The 23706-nt window shown below is 40.9% G+C and overlaps 1 protein-coding gene across 1 annotated transcript in view; it reads left to right on the top strand.

Annotated features, from left to right (window-relative positions):
* ROCK1 (Rho associated coiled-coil containing protein kinase 1) overlaps positions 1–23706 on the top strand; it is a 120818-nt gene that overhangs the window by 78320 nt on the left and 18792 nt on the right. Inside the window, exons 3-20 of the mRNA XM_073679135.1 lie at positions 625–725; positions 1606–1743; positions 2887–3062; positions 3200–3284; positions 4912–5056; positions 6139–6277; positions 12527–12618; positions 12835–12994; positions 13075–13141; positions 14315–14403; positions 15105–15153; positions 15342–15477; positions 16615–16706; positions 17376–17622; positions 19041–19147; positions 20556–20706; positions 21141–21301; positions 22548–22732. Coding sequence (XP_073535236.1) covers positions 625–725; positions 1606–1743; positions 2887–3062; positions 3200–3284; positions 4912–5056; positions 6139–6277; positions 12527–12618; positions 12835–12994; positions 13075–13141; positions 14315–14403; positions 15105–15153; positions 15342–15477; positions 16615–16706; positions 17376–17622; positions 19041–19147; positions 20556–20706; positions 21141–21301; positions 22548–22732 — 2320 coding nt within the window. The remainder of the gene's footprint in view (positions 1–624; positions 726–1605; positions 1744–2886; positions 3063–3199; positions 3285–4911; positions 5057–6138; positions 6278–12526; positions 12619–12834; positions 12995–13074; positions 13142–14314; positions 14404–15104; positions 15154–15341; positions 15478–16614; positions 16707–17375; positions 17623–19040; positions 19148–20555; positions 20707–21140; positions 21302–22547; positions 22733–23706) is intronic.

The following is a 23706-nucleotide window of genomic DNA, read 5'->3' as shown; positions in this document are numbered from 1 at the left end:
TGTATTTTGGCTTGCAGAATAAGCTTAAAATATTTCTGACATGTTGTCAGTCTAATTTCCATTTGTTCTTATGTTACTGCCGTCATAATTACAGGAACAACTCGGGTCTAATCTGTCACTTTTGTAAATTGTGGAAGGAATCCTTGTTTTTTGGCAGGCTCAGATGATTGAGCAAGTCTTAACAACTCAGATAAGTAACATATTTGTGAAAGAGGGGGGAAAAAAAGCTGACAACCCTGAACCTTTATTCTGCCGTTGGTATTTTATTTAATAGCGCTCTGTTTGCTGAACATTAGCATTCTGAACTTTCCATACAATCTCATGCCAGCGTTGACCCTAGTGGATTAAAATAGCCCTTTTTCACCATGACCAAATTTGGAGCTGAAATATCTGCCCACTGGGAATCTGTGAATGTTTTCTAGTTTCTAGTGACAGGTTTATACAAATAATTAGTAATTCCCATTGCATGTTTTAAATTAAAGCCCAGGATTTAATCATAAGAAGAGGGATGTGTTGCCAATTCTCCATCTCCCTTCTAGCGTTGTCATCTTCCTAGTAAACTGCTTAAAAATAACATGTGGAGTGACTGAGCCTTGTTGTTGTTTTTTGCTTCTTTGATTCTAGATAAGGACACAATAAGTAAAATCCGTGACTTGCGCATGAAAGCTGAAGATTATGAAGTCGTCAAGGTCATTGGCAGAGGAGCGTTTGGTGAAGTCCAACTGGTAGGTCGCAGAATAGTGGCGCTTGTGTGACCGATCCATTAGCAGATAAGATTTTACATTTGTACATGTCATATGCAGAGCTGTTATCAGATTTCACTTACTTTGAAAATCCATATTTCAAGTCCTTTCATTATTCTTTTTTTACCTCGCCATTCTTAAAGGGGATATGTCATTAAATTTCACAATAAAAGCTCCATACTTTATCAAATACATCTTAGAGGTGATGAGGCTGGTGTATTTACGTTGAAAATTAATGTTACAATGACTTGTAATCCTGTTTTGAAAGTATCCCTTCCTAGTATTAAAGGGAATCGGTCACCAGGTTTTTGCTATCTGAGATCATTATGATGTGGGAACAGAGACCCTGATTCCAGCGATGTATCACTTACTGGGCTGAATCACTGTTTGATCTACCATTTCCCTGAATGCTGCCATGTAGTCCTCCATATACATATTATACTCTGTATAACTCCGCACACACTGTGTATGGAGGACTACATGGCAGAAGGTTTACTAGTCCTCTAGTGATGACCTCCTGCTGACAAAACAGTGATGTTATCAAAGCTACAGTAAGCAGCCCCGTAAGCGACATCACTGGAGTCAGGGTCTCTGTCTCTACAATATGCTCAACTCTAGCTGGACTCATGAAATGCTCATTCCAATATTAGAATTGCACAGCCATTATGATATTTATTTTCAAAAGAAGTATACCGGCCTGATCAAGTCTAAGAAGTTATTCATCTGTTTGTATTATTAATCTGGTGACATTCGCTGAAAAAAAAAAAAATTGTGCAGTTACCAAAAGCGTTATTAAATTGTTATAAAAAGATTTTGTAAAGCTGGAAAATCATAACATTTTATATGTTAATTTGTTTTAAAGGTAAGGCACAAGTCTTCCAGAAAGGTGTACGCCATGAAGCTTCTCAGCAAGCTGGAAATGATAAAGAGGTCCGATTCCGCCTTCTTCTGGGAAGAAAGAGATATTATGGCATTTGCCAACAGTCCTTGGGTTGTGCAGGTATGGTGGACACTTGGTCATTCTTCTGTTTATATTCTTATTGATGTAATCCTTTTTCCTTTGGTGTTATGAAATGTTTACTAGGAATAATAGCGTTGAGGGATTATAATGTGTGTGTTAGAAACACGAGTGGAGGTGCTGCCGCTTGTCACTGTTTCTATTCACCAGCCTGACTAAGAGACCCCAACTGTGATCTGGCTACTTTATAGCTAACTAATATTTGTCTTGCAGTATTCAATACTAAGAAGTTTTTAATTTTGTATCTGTGTTGTAAAATCTCAATAAATTATTGGAGAGAAATCCCATCAGTGCCTCCGTCATGTTGCCACTTGCATTGTCCGCCTACTCCTCCTCCCCCTTGGTCACATTGCCCTTTGCAATATCCCCCAAATATCGCGTTGCCCTCTGCAGTGCCCTCCCTCCCCCGTTGCGCTACTTTTTGCAGAGCCTTCACCATTTCACAATCACACTGCCCATTGCAGAGCCCCACTGCCTAAGTCGTGTTATCTTTTGCTGACCCCCCTCCCCTTTACTCCTAATTATGTAGCCCTTTGCAGGCTCGAACCTCCCCCCACCCCTCATTCCCAAATTACCTTGCCTTTTGCATGGCTTCCCGCCCGCCATCATGTTGCTTAAGCACCACACCCTGAGCTTACCACTTAGAAGCAGGAGTTGTTAGAGATGGCTACTTATCTTGTACCTTAAAGGGGTGTTCCCTTCTCCAAGATCCTATCCCAAAATGTAGTAGGTGTAATTATAATATTAGCAAATATTTCCAATTAAAAATGTAGTATAGTTCTTCTGATTTGCTATGTCGCTTACCCCATGTGCAGGGCATTGCAGTACCATGGATACCTAAGCTACTGCAATGCCCTGCACATGGGGTAAGCAACATAGCGAATCAGAAGAACTATACTACATTTCTAATTGGAGTTATTTGCTAATATTGTTATTACACCTACATATTAGGATTGGATCTTGCAGATGGGAATACCCCATTAAGGTACAAAATGGCAAAGAACATGGACAAACCAAAATGTCTGTGCCGTCTGGGTGCAAAGGCTTACAGTCTACACATTCTGGATTATGTACTTGCTATGAAGGCTCTATAAGGCTATGTTCTGTATTTTTATTTTTTTACAGCTATTTTACGCTTTTCAAGACGATCGGTATCTGTATATGGTGATGGAGTACATGCCGGGAGGAGACCTGGTAAATTTAATGAGCAACTACGATGTACCTGAGAAATGGGCACGTTTCTATACAGCTGAGGTGGTCTTAGCCTTAGATGCCATTCATTCAATGGGCTTCATTCATAGGTAAGTTTCTGAAAGCGCTGCACAGTCACATCTATTCTCCTAAAGTGATATACTGGAAATATCAGAAGAAATTCTATAGCCGTGGATAAAAAGAGACATAACGATTGTATTCTTTAATGTCGGCCATTGCCTTGCAGGGATGTGAAGCCTGACAATATGCTGCTGGACAAGTCTGGGCACGTAAAACTTGCAGATTTTGGTACTTGTATGAAGATGAACTCGGTAGGTTGGCAGACTAATTAGTCTGTGATCATTCACATTTAATGGCTGCTCAAATTATGTAAATCTGTTATAATTAGGTTACACATGTGAAGAGCTCAGTGACTACTATGGCCGCCATTATAGGTGTCACAGCGATCCTGCTATTCCAGAAAACTAACCAAATCTGTGCACTAATGCGGTGACATGTCCCCCTCCTCTGAAGTGCATGACAATTAGGGGGATGTGCTGTCTAAGTGTCTAACAACCCATTTGGAGACCATAATGGTAACCATGTTGATTGTCGCCCGTCATTTTCAGATGTAATTGAATTGGACAACTCTGCTCTTCCTACATATATTTTAGTGAAATGCTTGTAAAAAAAAATAGTACTGGGGTGTTAGAACTGACCAAGGAAATGACGGAGAAAAGGCTCAATGCAGAAAAAGATAAGAAAAAATATATTTTTTCTTCTGAAAACAAGAAAATATAAAAAGCAAAATAATAAAAATAATCCTAATAACGTAAAAATTAAGAGTTGTAACATAAATGCATCCACGGGCTTGATGTTTGTCTGCTGAGCTTTGGGGATTCCACTGCTGGGACCCCCAACCATCTGAAGACTGGGGCTCTGGAGTCCCCTATTTGAATGGGACGTAGGTCTCTTTCATTGTCTATGGGACTGACAGTTATAGATAACATTGTACTTGGTCTTCTCCATCAGCCCCATGATAATAAATGGAGGTGCTTGTTTTGGACCATTGCTCCACTGTCAGTGACCTCAAGAGCCCTGTTCTTAAAATTGTTGGGAGCACTAGTGATCAGCAAGTTATTAGCTCTTCTAGTACTCTACCAAAAATGGAAGTGATAATCTGTAAATTAACCCCTTCTTGGTTTCCACAGAACGAGTTATTTCGGGATCATGCAGAAAATCCTGTAGAGTGTCTGAAAGATCATCTCCTGCACCCTTTCATAATTCATTTCTAAGTTTAGTGTTCTTTGAAAAAAAACTATAAAGATAGAGATATTTATATCTAACATGCTGGGCCTGGGGGCAACTTAGATTCTGTGCTAACTTATGTTGTCAGGGATTGTGCCCATGTGGGAGGGGAGCAGCCGGCATGTAGCGCAGCTGTCAGTGCTTCCCTTCTCCCTGCTTGAGGGGAAAAGGTGGCTGCTGCTTCATTCATTGTTAGACACCGATCTTAGCCTTTCTAAAAGTGCATTTACAGTGAGAGATTACGGTGAATGAGGGTCCGTGCAGTGTAGACATCTACCGATCAGCGAGCAAAGTGCTTGTTCAGTGGGTGAAATGATCTTTTGTGCTGCTCAAAATATCAAACATCATTGTGCTGGATAAACCATACTTATGCTGCCGAAAACAATGGCAGCCTATGCGTACTGATCATTCATTGCACATCTATGGACCAGTCTCTGTGCAAACCCACCCTCGGTGAGATCCGATCACTTTGCTGGAGACCGAGTAGCTCCCTCATGTAACATATGCATCCATTCTTATATGTTTTTTTTTATTTTTTAAATCCATTTAAATATTAGTGGTAAGGTATAGGATAGAGTGTTGGGAGCATGTTACTATCTCTGATTATCGTGGATTGTTTGGATGTGGTTTAATGTTTAATCTCACATACAGGAGGGAATGGTACGATGCGACACTGCTGTAGGAACTCCCGACTACATTTCCCCTGAAGTATTAAAGTCCCAAGGAGGAGATGGTTACTATGGACGAGAATGTGATTGGTGGTCTGTAGGAGTGTTCCTGTATGAAATGCTTGTAGGTAAGTTCCATGGTAATGTATGACCACGATATACAGATTACAGCCCGGGTCTTGGGTCACTTGGTTCCATTCTTTACTATGTGCAGCATGTGCCGTATCTGGTACTGAGAGCACTTCACCTCCACACGTCCCGTTGGAATGAATTGTGCTGGATGTCAGTAACTGGGAAGATGTCAGTAGGTGGATACGTGTAAATGGCACATGAGGTCCTTTACTTTTCCTTTGCTATTTAAAACTGGATACAAAGTAAAAAAAAATAAATTTCCTGTAAGAGGTCAGTCCAGTGAGTTGTGTAGTATCTATCAGTGGCACTCAGTCTTGACATTCACTTTCCTGCATCTATACGCAGTGGAATTTGCTGCCAACCCAGAGCTTTATGTAAAAATGCATCTACTTCCAGGAGAGGAGTCACACAAAACAGGGTGATCACTTACCTTTAACTGCAGAATGGCTCCTTTCTCCTGATAGCTGTGTAGCTATTTGTATAGTTGGAAGGTCCAAACAGTATGTGTTTTTTTAGAAGCATTTAAAGAGAACCTGTATGAGGACTCTTCCTGATGCCGGCCTCCTGCCAGTGATTAACAGGTCCCTCTTCTTTGACGTGCTCCCCCAGCCTACATCTCACAAGCGCAGCTGGATAGTCTGGCTCTCGCAATGTCATCACAACGTTATTGTGCCTGGGTGTCCCCTGGGAATGGACTGTGTTGCCCCTGGGACTGTCTGCGCCTGGGCGAGATGTCATCTGGGGTAGAAGACAAAAATGACTTGTCGATCACTGTCAGGAGGTCGGCACGGGGTGGAGAAAGAGGGAGAGAGGCCGGAGAGCTGTAAGTTCAGGCTGAGCTCATAGCATAAGAATTGGTTGATGGGCTACAAGAAAATGGAGACACTGATTTGTAATATAAAGGTATGGAAGTGATAATCATTATAGGTACTTTGCTGTGATGACGTTACTTTGGGGTCTAAAAACCTGACAGGTCCCTTTTAGGCTTCCATGTGTTATTTTTTTAAGATGCAAGTGATCCATTAATGTTTGTGCTTGGAAACATCTTAACAGTGTAACAAATTGTTTTTTTCTGTAGGAGACACTCCTTTCTACGCAGACTCGCTGGTTGGTACATATAGCAAGATCATGAATCATAAAAACTCGCTTACATTCCCGGAGGACAGTGACATTTCAAAAGAGGCGAAAAACTTGATATGTGCATTCCTCACTGACAGGTAATGGCTTCATTAATACTTTGTGATATTTTGCTTGTGAAGCCCCTAGAATTATCGGAATAGAAAAGTAAAGCTGACCTCTTATTTTAGATGGCTGATCGTTCGGCTGGCCTCTATCTCTCCCGACTCCCCCGTATACAGGAGTGCCTCGCTCTTCCCAGGGTCCTTGTGTTCTCTGTATAAGAAAACTGAATTTTCTGGAGTGGCTTATCGCCCCATTAAACAATCATTTAAATTCCAGCCACCCACCAAATCCTTATGTCCCAAACATAACCCGTAAGGGGACAGCCGGGAGGCCCCCATATACAGTAATGGTCAGCTAATCCGACTAAAAGTGGTGCGTTAGGGTGTCTTATATGTAGTGTATGGGGGCATTAAAAGCTGGGCTATCAGACATGGAGCTAATGAATCCTGGACTTGTATCGATGGAATTTCTTGCTAATGACTTTACAATCTAAATCTTGTGGAAGAAAGAAAAAAATGTTGACCAAGAATTTCTTAGAGGACTGTCACTTGGCTACTAAACAAGTATGTTTGGCCAAAGAGCAGAGCGGCTGCCAGACGGGCAGCAGAAACCTGATATTGTCAGCTGCTCTCACTTAAAGAAAATCTTCGGTTTATAGCATAAAGGGGTATTCGCTTCTACAAGATCCTATCCCAATATGTAGTAGATATAATATTATTTGCAAATGCCTCCAGTTAGAAATGTAGTATAGTTCTTCTGATTCGGTATGTCACTTACCCCATGTACAGGGAATTACAATGGCTTAGGTAGCCATGGTTGAGACGACTAACAACTAACTGTCACTATATGAGTGGTCTTAACCATGGATACCTAAGCTATTGCCATGCCCTATACATGGAGTAAGCGACATAGCGAATCAGAAGAACTACACTACATTTCTAATTGGAGGTATTTGATAAAATTATTTTTACTACACATAGTACATATTGGGATAGGATCTTGGAGATGGGAATACTTTAACTCATTCCCACAAGTGTTTGCTGGAGAGACGTTTAGGAGTGTTGCTTTCAGATATTTAAGAAGATGAGTAAAGGATTGGTACAATACTAACCATGTGTTTAAAGTGACTGTGTGGGACTTTAATATTGATGGCCTGTCAATGCTAACAGAGCTGTAGGCCCTGAAAAGTCTTCATACGATGCATAACTGTGGTAACAGCTGATTGGTGGGGTTTGGGGTGTCGCACCGCCTCTGATGATATTGACCTATCCTAAGAATAGGTAATCCATATTAAAGTCCTGGACAAACCCTCAATGTGCTTCCGATGCGTCTTTTATTGCCATAATGTTCCAAAACTGCAGTGAAATCACTGTTTACTGCATTTTCGGAAATTGCATGAAGAAATGTTTTTAAAAGTATTGTGTGAACACTGCCTTTAAAGTGCATCTGTCTGCAGAAACTTGCATTGCAAGCTGTTCAAGGAATTAAAGATGCAGTTGTGTATAATTGTGTAGCGCTCTGGGAATAAATGTCCTATACTGCATATTGTAGGAGTAGACCCTCATCTAAAATCCTCTGTCCCCTTCTTGCTGGAGACCTTTTCTGTATACTTGGCCCTCTGATCAGTATGGTGGCCATAGAAGACCATGTGTGTATGAAATTTGTATCAGGGCTGCGGGGAGCAATGTTTTGTTCTTATTCACTACTTTGCTTATGTACGTACATTGTAATTGGTAGTGGCCCCCCATGGCTGACCAGCTGTTAGGGGTGTTGTGGACACTTCAGGTCTGCTTAAAATAAGTGAACCTAGTCCTGGAATAAATCCTCAATTGTTCCGAATCCTTTAAATGACAAATTCTAGGAAATGAGATGTATGTCGTCGTCTCTGCTCCCAGCCCTGTAATGGAGGCCTTATAAGGCTGCCGGCACCACGACTTCTCCAGGAAGATAAAATCATATATATTCACTGCATTTGAAATCACTGCCGGCTTCTGTCATTTTTTATCTAAATAAAGCAAGATGTGAGTATATGTAAGCGATGAAAAAGAGCGGCCGAGTGCCTTTGTAAGGAAATGTCTGCAGTCTGCAATGAAAATAGTGAAGGGTTATGTGATAGCACTTCATTGAAGTAATCGTTGCTGAAAGAAATGAATGTAACTGAAGAATGGCTTGGTGCTTTCTGCTTCTCTTGATCACTACACTTGTAGCTCATTTGGTTTCTTACCAGGCATTAGTCGGCACGCTCGGCTGTTTCTGTAAGCCTGCTCTATCTTACCACTCATTCATTGCTTGTGGGCAGTTGTCGCATCCCCAGGTGGTGGTCCCAAGTCCTCCCCATATGTGTGGCTCACAGAGGTGGGACCGGCTTCTATCTGACTTTTCTGGTATGCCTTGTTGATTTGCCATCAATGTTTGGAATATCCCTTTACCTTTCCTTTTGAAGTGAATGAGTATTAAAGGTTGGCATTTTGGAGGGATGGGGGGAGTAAGTCGAGGGTACAGCCTTACAGGATTTAATTGATGTGGTATAAGACGCATCCAGCCATGCATGGTTTGTTTCACCCTTCATTGCAGTTTCGCCTCCAATTTAAGCCTAATGTATTGCAGTGAGTGAAGTCTGTGAATTGAAAATATGTAGCACAGGTCAATTTCCACCGTGAATGAAACTTTATAAACTCTCCGCCTGTGTGAACAATACCCTAAATACTGAAGGAACACTGAGGCGTGGGCCGGTCAGATTCAGCAGAATGTGTCATAAGACATGATCTACAAGTCAGCTGTGCTCTGGGAGGGCTGGACAAGGATGAAACCCCTAATCGATATCCATCTGTAGCTTCTTTCTGCTCTTGAACTGATCATTTATTTTCAAAATTCTTAAATCCCAGGTAAAATCTGTATTCAGTGAAGACAGAATGTTCCATTACTGAGATAGGAGATGACAGCTGCTACTGATAAGATTCTATGGAGGAGGGAGCAGCTACAAGCAGAGCTCCTTCCATCTACATAGGAGATGGCAGTTGGTGCTGATAAGATTCTATGGAGGAGGGAGCAGCTACAAGTAGAGCTCCTTCCATCTACATAGAATCTTATCAGCACCAACTGCCATCTCCTATCTCAGTAATGGAACATTCTGTCTTTACTGAATACAGATATTACCCCGGAATTGAGGATTTTGAGAATGAATGATCGGTCTTGGCAGAGAAAGAAGCCGATTTCTCTGATAAGATATATCACAAAGTTTCTTATTTTCATGTGCTATTGAATTGCGAAATAAACATTAAAATGATTATGCTTTAAGACTTTGTTCAAATCAGTCACAAAGCAGCCAAACGCACCACACAATGGACACTGGTTGTGCCGGATGGACTTTTAATAGGATCATTCTGGTTTCCCTCAAGAGGGTCTATAACTAGAATTCCCAGAATCAACGATGCATCCTCAGCAATCTATCTTGAATCACTGTTCCCCCCCATATAAAATAACACTTATACTGTATGTAAAGTGCTGTGGAATTAATGGTGCTATATAAGTGAGTAAAATAAATAAATACGCCACTTCAGTGCGGGACCATTTCAGCAGTGTTGTCACTGGATCTCCCGGGGCTTGCGTGACATAGGCTGCAGGGATCGTGTGACAATCAGCAGCTGCTTCATTCTCCCCGCTTTTGGACAAATCAGACATCTGTAGGAAGGAGGAACTGTGGCAGCTCTATCCCGAACTTCCTCTGGATGTCTGATTTGTTTGAAGGTGGGGAAAGTGAAGCAGATGCTGATAAGCCGCAGAGATCAAGTGACATAACCATGTCATGTGAGCCCATGGAGAGCGAGTGCCAACCCCGGAGGGGAGTTTAAGTGTTCTTATTTTACTGTCTGAGTAGTGGACAACCCCTTTTAAGAATGGCCTCTAGACTCCTATTTTCTGATTAGTGTTTTGTACTGTTCATGTTCTTACACAGTTGTGGCCAAAAGTTTTAAGAACGAGACATATTGTTTTTCACAGTTTTCTGCGTCAGTGTTTTTTACACCTTTTAGTCAGATGTTTCTATAGTTACTAAAGTACAATTATAAGCATTTCATATGTTTTTATACTTTTGAGAAATACATCAAGTTTATGTAAAGACTCAATATTTATGGTGTTAACCCTTAATTTTCAACACTTCTGCAACTCTCTGGAGAGGGTGTCATCCGAGAAAATAACTCTGCAGAGGGCTGGGGTAAACTTTTTCTCTGATGAAGCCTCCTTCAGAATGTTTGGGACATCTGGAACAATGATTGATTGTCCAGGGAAAATCATGCCACCATGCCAAAAGAATTATCAGACCATCCATGTGTCGGGGCTTTTTATCCATGGTGGGGGATCGATCGCTCACAATTTCGCCTAAGAACACTGCCATGAATAAAGAATGGGATCTGATCATCATCTTCAAAGAACAACTTTTCCCGATGATCCAGGAGCAATTTGGTGATGAACAATGCTTTTTCCAGCAAGACGGAGCACCATGCCACAAGGCAAAAGTGACACCTAAGTGGCTCGGAGAACAAAACATTGCCAGCAAAGTCCTCAGATTTCAATCCTATTAAAACCTGTGGTTAATCCTCAAAAAGCGGGAGGACAAGCACTGATTAGACAATTGCTGGTCATTAGTATTGAGCGAGCGTTCTCGTTTAACCCTTTTAAACGAGCATGCTCGGGTACTCACCAAGTAGTTTCGGCGTGCTCTGCATTTCAGTAACTGCCGCTGCTCGCTCAACACTAGTGGTTATCAGTCAGGACTTGGCCCTGAAGCGGATATCCAGCTGCCAGGGCGAAGGGTAGAAGTTTTGGAAAATAAGGAGCAACACTGTAAATATTGAGTCTTTGTATAAATTTGATGTATTTGTCAATAAAAGTGTAAAAACTTCTGAAATACTGATTTTACTTCAGTAACCATAGACACATCTGACTGAAAGATCAGAGAACACTGAAGCAGCAAACTTTATGACCACATTTTCGGTCTCAAAACTTTTGTTCCCAACTGTAGATCCCATGTGAGCAGTCCATCATCTTTTTTGTATCCATACGATCCGTCTGCCACTAAGGGGTTAAACTGCTGCAATGATCCAAATCCATGGCATCTATGTGGCTATATGTGGAAAGACTTGCTCCTTGAAGTGATCGCAAGAACCTGATGGGTTGCTTGATAGCAGACACAAATCCGCAAATTGGACTTTCACTTTCACTTTAGAAGCCCTTGAATTTCTATGTACACCCCTGTTTACACAACTTGCTTATGTACTACTTATATGTATTCTTTAAAATGTGTCAATCACAGCATTAGTCTTTTGTTTGATGGCTTTGACCAGTCATAACATTTAGGCATGAATCGCTTTGAAAAGTTGCAAAATTTTTGCACAACTGAGTTCCCCTAAAATTTTACAACTTTTAACGTTTTCACGCCAGTTTCTTCCAGTTTCACAATGGGCAGAATGAGGGCGTAACGCCACAATTCATCTAATTCATGACCAGCTGTGGTGTACCTTACACCAAAAATCTCACTCCAGTTCCCGACTTAGTAAGATTTGTGGCAAGGTGCATGTAGGCGCATGCCATTTGTCAGAGGCGCCTAATTCATTAAGAGGTGTGCGCCTCTTCATGAATCAGCCACGTATGACTCCAGTTAACGCCAGTCTTGAGGAATCAGGGCCTTGATCTTTGGTGACTTGATAACTGCCTGCAATGATTGCCTAGACTACATGTCAGAAACTGCCCCCTTGACAAACGTGCTTCTAAATGACCAACCAGCCGTTCAATTGTCAGTGTCTAATTATAATGATAGCATGGACTTCTATAAACTTGGTTAAGGCTTGATTTATGATACGTGCTTTATACTTGTTTTGGCTTCTGTTTTCAGACTGGCCAGTGAAGTTAAAGGGACTGTCAGCACAAAATGACTGTTCAGACAAAGTACAGCCACTAGGTGCTTCACAGCGGGACCAATCATTTATATACCCCTTCCCACCTGCTTGTTTTCCCTTCATCTCCATCCTCCCTTATTCTTTCATTGACAGCTCTGTCTTGGTAGGGCCAGATAAGGGAGGCGATGCATGTAAACCAAGCAGGTGGGAAGGTGTATATAAATGATTGGCCTTGCCGTGAAGCACCGAGCACCAGTACTTGGTTTCAACAGTCATTCTGTGCTGACAGTTCCTTTAAGCTTTTTCCAAAACATTAATTAACAATGAATTGGAATCAAGATGCTCTGACAATGAACATTATTTTTATTTATTTTTTTTATTTCTTCACAGGGAAGTCCGATTGGGGCGGAATGGGTTTGAAGAAATTAAAAGACATCTTTTCTTCAAAAATGACCAATGGGCATGGGAGACCCTCCGAGATAGTAAGTTCTTTATCAGTAAAGATCGTGTGTTAAATGCCAGCCTCTGCTTAAACAGTCGAGATCGGAGGAGCCTCTGATCCCGGCCTTTTAACACATCTTATCAGTCAGGTTTGTTTCGAGAGGGCAGAAACAACCCTACCTGTCTTATACAGCCTGATATACTTCCTAAACCTAAGTGACGCTCTTCTTTTTCTATTCTTCTGCTCTTCTTTTTAGCTGTAGCTCCAGTAGTTCCAGATTTAACCAGTGACATTGATACAAGTAATTTTGACGATTTGGAGGAAGATAAAGGAGATGAAGAGACATTCCCAATACCTAAAGCATTTGTGGGGAACCAGCTTCCTTTTGTGGGATTCACATATTACAGTAACAGACAGTAAGACATTGTTTGTAGATATAATGGTTTTGAAGACTCATTATATGAATTTTCCAACTTTTCACTGGTTGCTTTTTCAGGTATTTATCTAACCCTGCTTCAAGTGCTGATGACAATAGATCCAGTTCCAAAGTTGATAAAAACCTGGTATGTATCAGTGATCACTAATAGTATTGCTGTTCTATCAAATGGCATAAAAAAGTGAGACGAGAATAGGGCTTGGATTTGCCATCGCCCTTTAAAGGGAACCTGTCAGGTGACTGTTGCTGCTTAAACTGTGGCCAGCATAAATCGCAGCCGGGCTGCACAATCGCAGCCGGGTTTTTATTCTCTGAAATGTTCCAGGGTTTAAGAGAAAAGATACTTTAAAGCACCACTTTTTTATTGCACTGCTGGAGTGGTGCTTTAAATGTAAGTCCCCCTCCCCCTGTTTCATACTTACCTGCCGCCGCCTTCATCCTTTTCCAGAGTCGCTCCTGTCTGTCTCCGAGGAAAAGTGACCTGCCGGCAGCTCCAGTGTCTCCTGTAGCTGCGCGGCGGAGGTCACTTTTCAATACATCTGAGAGCCTTGTTCTGGCCTTGTTCTGGCTCTCATAGACTTGTATTGAGCTCTTGTGACGTAGCTTCTGACCAGTCAGAAGTTTCTGGCGCAAGATAGCACCACGAGACCGGAGCGACGTCTATAAAAGGTGAAGCCGCCGGAGGGTGAGTATAAGAATGGGGGCGGGGAGCTTACATTTAAAGCGTCACTCCAGCACTGAAAAAAAAAAAAAAAACGCCATAATGGTGCTCTAAAAAACTGTCTGGGGATCATAGCCAGAAACTAGAGTATCCGCTATTCTGGCTCAGGTAAGATGGCAGCCCCTCTTAGTCATATACATGAGATACAATCTTAAAAAATCTATGAAAAAAAAAAAATCATTAAAATATAGATTAGAAAAAATAAGAATATGTATCACGATCTAGTTTAATTAATAAAATGCTTTGAAACATTCCCTTTGAGGGGCATGTGACTTAATAAACTTAACACCTCTTAATCCACCTTACATCGGTCTAGTCTGACTTGTAAAACAGCAATATAAGTATCCCCCCCCCCCCCCATTGAGCCTCCCATTGACTATGTCCATAATGTCTTACATTTGCACAATTGGAGGCTGTAGTTCAGACTCTAAAGTTACACCAATCCTCAGCAGCAGCTGATTTTTTTTTTTCCTTTTACCTGATCTCCATAAGATTCATCAGTCCTTTGTGATAAATATTGTATGTATTGTAATAATATATATTGTTTCTTTGTAAATATATGATAAACATGTGCTTCAGGTGGAGAACTTACAGAAGAGCATATATCAACTTGAAGAGCAGCTGCATAATGAGATGCAACTGAAAGATGAGATGGAGCAGAAATGCAGGTAAGCGATTCGAGGCTCTGTTCACACATTGCATATCTGGTGTGTGCTTTACGCATCGATTTCTAAAGTGAAATCCACAGCAGTTCTGCATCTAAAATCTGTTTTCCACACTTATTCATGCATTTCTGTACCAAAGTCACAACAAGGCCAGGCTAGTAGTTTAACCTGCTGATTTAGGTTGCCAATTGAAACAAATAGGTAAAATCCACCCAAAAAGCTGCATTTCTGCCAAAGAAATGGATATGTTGCAGATTTAGAAAACACAACTAAAGACAATTTCAGACACAGCATGTGGGTAGGATCAAGTTAAAACTCATTCAATTGACTGATCTGGGTTGTCTAATATGTTAGTATCACCACGTAAATTTGTGTCTGTTACCTTCCATTTTTTACACACATTTATTGGTTTGATTAAAATAGAGGATCTCATGAAGCTGGAATCCTACACGAAGTCTAGGGTTAAACTAAAAATAATTGGATGGGGTTGTATCATATCTCTAGGGGCACCATATTCAATCCTATGTCTCCATTACGAAGTCTGAATTTCAGATGTAATGTTTGGGCCCACTGTGGTTCTACTGAACCAACCTATGATATGCACCTAAATCAGGATTTAGTCATTAGTTTTTTTATTATATACATTACTGACTTTTGATGCATAGTTTGCTTGATTTGATTAAAAATTTTTTCCTTTGTTAAAGGATGTCCAATATTAAATTAGACAAGATAATGAAGGAACTGGATGAAGAAGTAAGCTTTCTCTTGACTTTTCTTGAACCTTAGCATGCATAATTATGTTCTGATCATGTTCTTCATTGTTCTCCTGGCCCCGAGTCACATATTAATTCAGTCATGCAACTGATAGGTAGAAATATGCCCATACCAGCTAAAAATACATTATTACGTAAGGTGCAATCATTCATCATGTATAATTTTAGGGCAATCAAAGAAAAAACTTGGAATCGGTCGTGTCTCAAATTGAGAAGGAAAAGATGATGCTACAGCACCGAATGAATGAACACCAAAGAAAGGCAGAGCAAGAGAGTGAAAAGCGGAGGAATGTAGAAAACGAAGGCAAGTTAACAGTTCGTTGTTACTCGGCCTAATGGTGGTGGGCATGTGGTCCTTCTCAGGAATGTGGCCTTTGCAATGGTTAATTAGGGGTTAATGTTGGAGGAGGGGGTATTGTGTAATCACATTTGGACTTGATTACCAGCTAAAAATAAGTCATTTTAATCTCCAGTACATGAATGAAGATTGATTTTATGCCAGAGTATCTTGTACTTGTAAAAAAAAACATTTATTCAGGTTTTCTGAGAGATGACAGCATATTAAAGTCTTAATTTTTTACCAAATGTGAGGGATGCATGCACACTCATTATCCTGAGAATAATTAGTCGTTGCCCTAATTAAGAACATTTTTTATACATTACACTTAAAATATTGGCTTTGGGAACTGATAAATAGTATATGGTCATACAGAGTTTTGGCATTGGGTCACTTCTACATTGGATGCCTCGTCAGTTTAGTGTCTATGAGGGAAGCCCCTTGCTCTGTCCATTCCCTTCTGATCCTTTTGTTTAAGAGAACCTATCACTTGTTCAAAAAATTTACCTAGATATCTTGTAATAATCCCTGATCTCCTCTGATTTTGACGCGCTCTTCCTTTTTTGTGCTGCGTCGCTCCATTGCAGAGACATTCACATTTGTTTCTTCTGTAGCGCGCAGTATGTGAAATCTCTGCTTGTAGTGCAACTGAGCATTTTTTTTCAGTCTTGAAAATCTTGGCAGATTATCTAGCAGTTTATCAGTGGCAGTCATGAATTGGTAAAATGAGTAACGGATGTGTAAGGAGATGGATAAACTTTGCAAATGCACTTAGGTTTTTCTAAGTGGAGACGAGGTTATGCTTACAAGAGAGACATGACAGCTATGCCACAGCCTTTTACAAATGAATCCAAGAGAATTCTGATATATGGGTTTTCTGAGAATGTGATAAAAATGGCCGCTGTCACATATTTCAAACTGCTGTCTTTCCAAGTCATGTGTCAAGACAGGTTGCTGCCTAAAGAAATACTTTCCTAGACATGCGTTTCGGCTGTGAGGTTGAGGAGCAGCATCACGAACAGACGTAACTGATCTGTTCACTCCAGCAGAAAACCTTCACCTCAGCTGATGATTATTATTTTTGTTTCCCTGATCTTTGCACAGTTTCCACATTAAAAGACCAATTGGAAGATTTGCGGAAAATCAGTCAGAATTCTCAGATGACAAACGAGAAAATTGCACAGTTGCAAAAGCAAGTAAGTGATCCCTGTTGTCATTGTCTGGATTCTCAGCATTCATTTTATTTTATTTTTTTCTCATCCAATATCTCTTCCCACATATTTTTTGTCTGCTTACTGAATCTGAGAAAGTCTTCCAGCTGTACACAGAGCCATTGCTGGTGAAAAGCGTTTCCCAAACAATCAGATAATAGTTATCAAACCTTTATTACCCTTCCAGAGTCTAGCACTGCAGCAGTGACCTCACAACTACATTGCACATTACCACTGCAGTCAGTCGTTGAGGTCGGTGATGTCACCTACATTAACAAAGCTGCTGAGCTCAGTGATTGGCTGCAGCTGTAATGTGAGCTGTAGATGTGATATCACTGCTACAGGAAATCACTGAGAGCAGAGCAGCATATATTATTTATAATGTATATCATTTATTTTTTTTAACCTATATCTGATTGTTTGGGGACCATTTTTCTAAAAGCGGAAAACCCCTTGAAGTGCTCTCACTATATAAAATCTGTCAATAGATACTTTGGGGGTTTTTTTGTATCATATTCACTGGGGATCAGAGTTGTGATGGACTGCCAACATTTTTTAGGTGCCAGTTAATCGGATATGTCTTTTCCAATTCATCCCCATGTGTCTCTCTTATAAAACTATTGATATGACTTATGAGAAATCTTTTATTCTTAGTTGGAAGAAGCCAATGATCTCTTAAGAACCGAGTCAGACACTGCTGCGAGGCTAAGGAAAAGTCAAAATGAGATGAGCAAGACTATTTCACAATTGGAAGCACTCAATCGGGAATTACAGGAGAGGTGTCGGCTATTGGAAAGTGCCAAATTACAAGTGGAAAAGGATTTTTTTCAACTACAGGCGGCCTTAGACTCGGAGAGGAGAGACCGGAATCAAGGATCAGAACTTATTGGTGACCTACAAGGTAAAGAGTTATGTGGTTACTTGCCCGACGTTTACATGGTGTCATAGTGTCAGTAACAAACAAGGTAGGATATGGAACTGATGCTACTGTAACATAAGAAATGACATACACTATATGGATAAAAGTATGTCCCAATCTAATTTAATATGGAGCCCGTCCCCTTTTTGCTGCAATAACATCATCCACTCTTCTAGGAAGGTTTTCTACAAGATTTTGGAGTGTGTGAGAATTTTGCCCACTCGTAAAGAAGTGCATCTGTGAGGTCAGACACTGACATTGGATGAAAGGGCCAGGCTCACAATCTCTCTTCTAGTTAATCCCAAAGATTTTGCATGGGATTGAGGTCAGGAGTCTATGCGGCTAGTCAAGTTCTTCCAGACCAAACTCGTCCAAATATGCCTGTTTTACACCACTCCATCTGACACTTGGCATTGTGCTTGGTGATGTAAGGCTTGTATTTAGCTTCTCTGCCATGTAAACCCATACAATGAAGCTCCCAGCATTGTGCTGATGTTCATACCAGAGGAGGTTTGCATTCAGCAGTGAGCAGAGCGATGGAGACTTTTACATACTATGCTCCTCCGCACTTGAGGACCTCGCTCTGTTACTTTGTGGTCTCCACTTTGTGGCTATGTTATGGTGATTGGTAAACTCTTTAACTTTTCCATAACCTCCCTCACAGTGGATGGTAAAATATTTAAGAGAGAAGAAAAGTCATGGAGTGACACTGGTCTGTTTCTTGAATTCAGCGAGCTTAGATCGGCCCATTCTATCACTCATGTTGGTAAGGACAGACTGCACGGCGAGGGAATGGATTTGCATCGGTGTAAATGAGACTAAATACAAACTATATAGAATTATTTTAAGAGGGGGGGGGGGCAGTACTTTTGTCCATATAGAGTTTGTCTCTATAAAATGGTTGCGTGTGATGACTTGGGATATGATTCTGTCATTAAATACTGTAAGTATTATTGGTCTTACCCTTTATTTCACAAATATATCAAAAATGGATAAATAGATGAAAGGAGTAAGTGACACTGGTTAAAAACTACATTGGTAAAATATACCCACAAGCACAATAAATTGCAGTCTGGAGGATAGCTCGTGGTACTGGTATCAAACAGAGCATTGTTCTGTACTCGTGCTCCTCATTTTCTGGATGAGCATGAAGCTGGGACGCCCCTCGTGCCCAGACAGTTATATGATGTGTAAAGGAGCTTTCATCTCATTGGTGACAAGTGATACCTCTTCTGCCAGGTGGAGGTCTTAGATTAATTCTTCTGTGCACTGTGCTGTCATTTCATTAGGTTCTTAAGTGAAATCCTGATACAAGCTTGTCGTAAATACAATTCTGCGGCTGAGGAGCGTGATTTCATTTTATTGACATCATTTTTTTTTTCTTAATTCTTTTCATACAGCGAGAATGACATCAATGCAAGAAGAGCTGAAGCATCTCAAACACAATCTTGAAAGGGCAGAAATGGATAGGAAAGAGGCATTGGATCTCCTGAACAAGTCAGAGAAAGTTAGTGATATGAGAAGTTCCTACTTACATGACATTCAGCTCCTGATCAAATAATCATATAATTAATAGAAATTAAGTGTAAAATTACGTGCTGTATATGTTTATACTTGTTGGAAATGTGGGTGAAACGTGAAAACTAGTGTCCTGGTGGACAGGACGTACAATTACTGAAGGCGATCACACGTGCGTATCCAAAATGATGTACGGATTCCATAGTGCATAGACATACAGGTCAGGCTTTGTTTCCCTAAAGTTGTACACTATATACTGAAAGTAATTTCATTATAACTAAAGAAACGTATGTGTATGTATATGTGTGTAGATACAGTACAGACCAAAAGTTTGGACACACCTTCTCATTTAAAGATTTTTCTGTATTTTCATGACTATGAAAATTGTACATTCACACTGAAGGCATCAAAACTATGAATTAACACATGTGGAATTATATACTTAACAAAAAAGTGTGAAACAACTGAAAATAGGTCTTATATTCTAGGTTCTTCAAAGTAGCCACCTTTTGCTTTGATGACTGCTTTGCTCACTCTTGGCATTCTCTTGATGAGCTTTGAAGAGGTAGTCACCGGAAATGGTCTTCCAACAATCTTGAAGGAGTTCCCAGAGATGCTTAGCACTTGTTGGCCCTTTTGCCTTCACTCTGCGGTCCAGCTCACCCCAAACCATCTCGATTGGGTTCAGGTCTGGTGACTGTGGAGGCCAGGTCATCTGGCGTAGCACCCCATCACTCCCCTTCTTGGTCAAATAGTCCTTACACAGCCTGGAGGTGTGTTTTGGGTCATTGTCCTGTTGAAAAATAAATGATGAACGGATGGACTCTACATGCCTGGTTCCCTCTGTGAAGCATGGAGGAGGAGGTGAGATGGTGTGGGGGTGCTTTGCTGGTGACACTGTTGGGGATTTATTCAAAATTGAAGGCATACTGAACCAGCATGGCTACCACAGCATCTTGCAGCGGCATGCTATTCCATCCGGTTTGCGTTTAGTTGGACCATCATTTATTTTTCAACAGCTCATCAAGAGAATGCCAAGAGTGTGCAAAGCAGTCATCAAAGCAAAAGGTGGCTACTTTGAAGAACCTAGAATATAAGACATATTTTCAGTGGTTTCACACTTTTTTGTTAAGTATATAATTCCACATGTGTTAATTCATAGTTTTGATGCCTTCAGTGTGAATGTACAATTTTCAAAGTCATGAAAATACAGAAAAATCTTTAAATGAGAAGGTGTGTCCAAACTTTTGGTTTGTACTGTATGTATATATATATATATATATAATAGATGTATATAATATTAAATTTGGTTTCCTTTTTGCTCTTGACGTTACGTCTACACCATGATTGTAAGTTGCTGTGTGAGTGTTGATTGTACTGTGTTGTCTTTTTAACAGGAGAAGAACAATTTAGAAATAGAGCTGAACTATCAGCTGAAGTCTTTACAGCAGCGGTTGGACCAGGAGTTCAATGAGCATAAGGTGACAAAGGCAAGGCTGAGCGACAGACACCAGTCATTTGAGGAAGAGAAGTCAGTGGCTATGTGTGGTGAGTCCTGTTGTCCCTTTGGTTTATAATTAAGTTGTAGCTATATTTCAAGGGGTGTTCCTATTCCAGAAACCCCCTGGGAAGAAGAAGGAAAAAAAAAAGTCCTTCACTCACCCTCCCTGGGTCTTGGCCATTGTTCCCAATGTCTGTTATTGTTTGCGGTGCTGATGTCATGTCAGCAGTGCTGTAGCCTCCACACCACCACTCTCTGCGGTCAGAAGGAAGCAGTATGGGCATTACGTCCCGTGGACATGAATGGAGCGGTGGTGCTCTTGCATGGCAATGCTGCTCTGTTCAGTATCAAATGCAATTTAATGAGTTCTGAGTGGATCCGTGTTTCTAGAAATAGTGCTCATCACACACATCATGTAATGACACTCGACCTCTTCCAATCGTTGCTATTACCTGTAAATGTAATTTACGTTTGGTTTTAGAAATGGAAATGAAAGTGAAAGCAGAAAGAGCAGCGAAGGAGAAAGCGGAGAGCCGGAGGATGGAGATAGAGAAGCAGTGCTCCATGCTGGATTTTGACCTCAAGCAGTCACGTCAGAAATTGGAGCACCTTGTCCAGCAGAAGGAGAGGCTGGAAGAGGAGGTATGGATGGATGTACGGGCATGGAGTGCGGCCATTCTGCATCTAGTGGGAAACGACAAGATAAATGGCTGCCTGGCTTTAATCTGTAATTAAAGGGAACTTGTTAAAGGGTTTTTGTTATGTAATCCAAGAGCAGCATGATATAGGGGCTGAGAGCCTGATTCCAGTTAAGTGTCATTTACTGACTACTGGACTAGGAGTCTAGTGCCTCCTAGTCAACTGCTCCGCATAATCCGCCCCAATCACTGATTAGCCGCTTTCTGCTTATGAACAGTGTACACAGAAAGAAGCCAATCACTGATGTGGGCGGGGCTATACAGGGCTCCGCATTTTGAGCACTGCTAGGTCAGCAGAGAAAACAGGGATTGTATCTTTTTCACAGCATGCAGATCAGCAAGTGACACATTGCTGGCATCGGGGTCCCTGTGCCTACATCATACATCTCTCAGATTACATAGCAAACACCTGATGACAAATTCCCTTAAAAATGACTTTAAAGGGAACCTCTCATGTCTGATAACGCTATAAATCTGCAAGTTAAGTTAATAGTGTTATAAAGGTGCCTGTTGCAGTATTAAAAGCGCAGCATCATACAGAAATTGAAGTTTATTCGTCCTGGGAGCTGTGCGTCATGCAGGCATGCCAACACAGCTTCAGTCACCACTCGCACCGCTGTAAGCACACCTCACACTTTGACTGACAGCCGGCTCTGCAGTGCATCACTGTTATATGGTTTTTTGTTATGACAGGTTCCCTTTAAATCTAAAATGGGAAGGGAATCTGTCTTGAGACATTTATCTACAGCTTGTTCTTATGCCGGTGGGGTTTAGCGTTCCAACCATGGCCAATGTACTGAATGTACGGTCTTCATCTACACAATGCTACTAATGCAAATAGTATAGACCACCATGGTTCACTACGCCATTAACATCACATGCTGGCATTATGTTGGTTGCTGCTGCATCTCTATATAAAGAACAAGGGATCAGTACACAGAAATGAACGTTGTATAAACATAATTTAATTATTTATTAAAAAAGTACTACCTTTTTTTTAACCCTTTGGTTTTAGAGGACAGTTGGCATTATTTTAACCATTGACTGATTGAAAGGGCAACAGAAATTAGACATTTACTCATAAATTGTTAATTCTTTGTTCTTCATGAATTGTTAATGCACATAGATCAGAAATATAACAGTAGACAATACTTCGTCACAAAAGCCAACTCCATCTTTGTGGTCTGCAGGTAAAACATCTGACACAGCAGCTGGAGCAAGAGGCGAAGAAAAGGATAACGGCGCAGAATGAGCTGAAGGTGCACGCGTTTGAGGCGGACAACTTGAAGGGATCTGAGAAACAGTTAAAACAGGAAATTAATACGTTGTTGGAGGCAAAGAGGTTGTTGGAGTTTGAGCTGGTGCAATTAACCAAGTACGTACATTGCGCTTCTGTATATCAATGTTCTCTATCCAGTAGGTTGACTTAAAGCGGATCAGTCACTAGATTACACAACACATACATACATTACTAAATACATATCCTGGAGCTGATAACTTTGCTGTAATTACTTGGAAATTCTGTCTCCGATGGCTGCTTAATCCATTATAAAAGTTCAACTCATTCTCCACCCACCTTGTCTGACTAACAGCTCCTCTCCTCAGTGTCCCTCCTTCTGCTGAGATCTCACACTACTCAGTACAAGCTGTAGCTTTCAGTCAGGCTGGGTGGGAGGAGACTGATCACACTCAAGAGTTATTTCATATACCTGGAATCCTCTTTATCTAAATTTATTAAGGCCATTTTGACTTAAATTTTCATAGTATATACACTAGTCTAATAAGGTCTGAGATCCATTTAATAATGTGTAGTTTTGTATTGTGAAGTCTGGTGACGTGCTTTAATCCATGCAGTTCTAGCCATGTCATGTTCCCTGTATCATGGATAACTGTATGACCAACCTGCTAAATCTCCTATTATAGAGGGCTGTGCATGGGAGACGCCAGGTGCTGTGGCTACGAGGATATAACACCTCTTGTGCCCGCTCTTGCACGTCCTGGTGTCGTATTTAAACTGTAGGTGGAAGAGCCGAACATGATACAGCGACACCTGATGGGTGCTGTGTTTATTCTCATCTTCTATTGTGGTGGCATATGGCTAAGATGCCATCACTTTATCATAGGTGGGGGTTAACCCTTTGGAAACCTTACCTTTCCTAAGAGTAAAGTGGACACAGTCCTGCTTTATTTCTGAATTATCTAATGCGTGATTATCAGAATGAATGTGTGGCCATGTAGTGCAGACTTATGTAGCAGTCGTTATCCAGTCTTGCATGGACATCCAGGTTTATTGGCAATAGGAAAGCCTTGTCCACCATTGCTGTGGTTTTGGCATTTTTTTGCTAATTA

The sequence above is a fragment of the Phyllobates terribilis genome, unplaced genomic scaffold, assembly GCF_046119375.1.
Source record: "Phyllobates terribilis strain yellow unplaced genomic scaffold, ASM4611937v1 Scaffold_4__5_contigs__length_816908805, whole genome shotgun sequence".
Taxonomy (NCBI): Eukaryota; Metazoa; Chordata; class Amphibia; order Anura; family Dendrobatidae; genus Phyllobates; species Phyllobates terribilis.
Note: the sequence above shows the minus strand (reverse complement) of the source record. Positions and strands in the feature narration are given on the sequence as shown.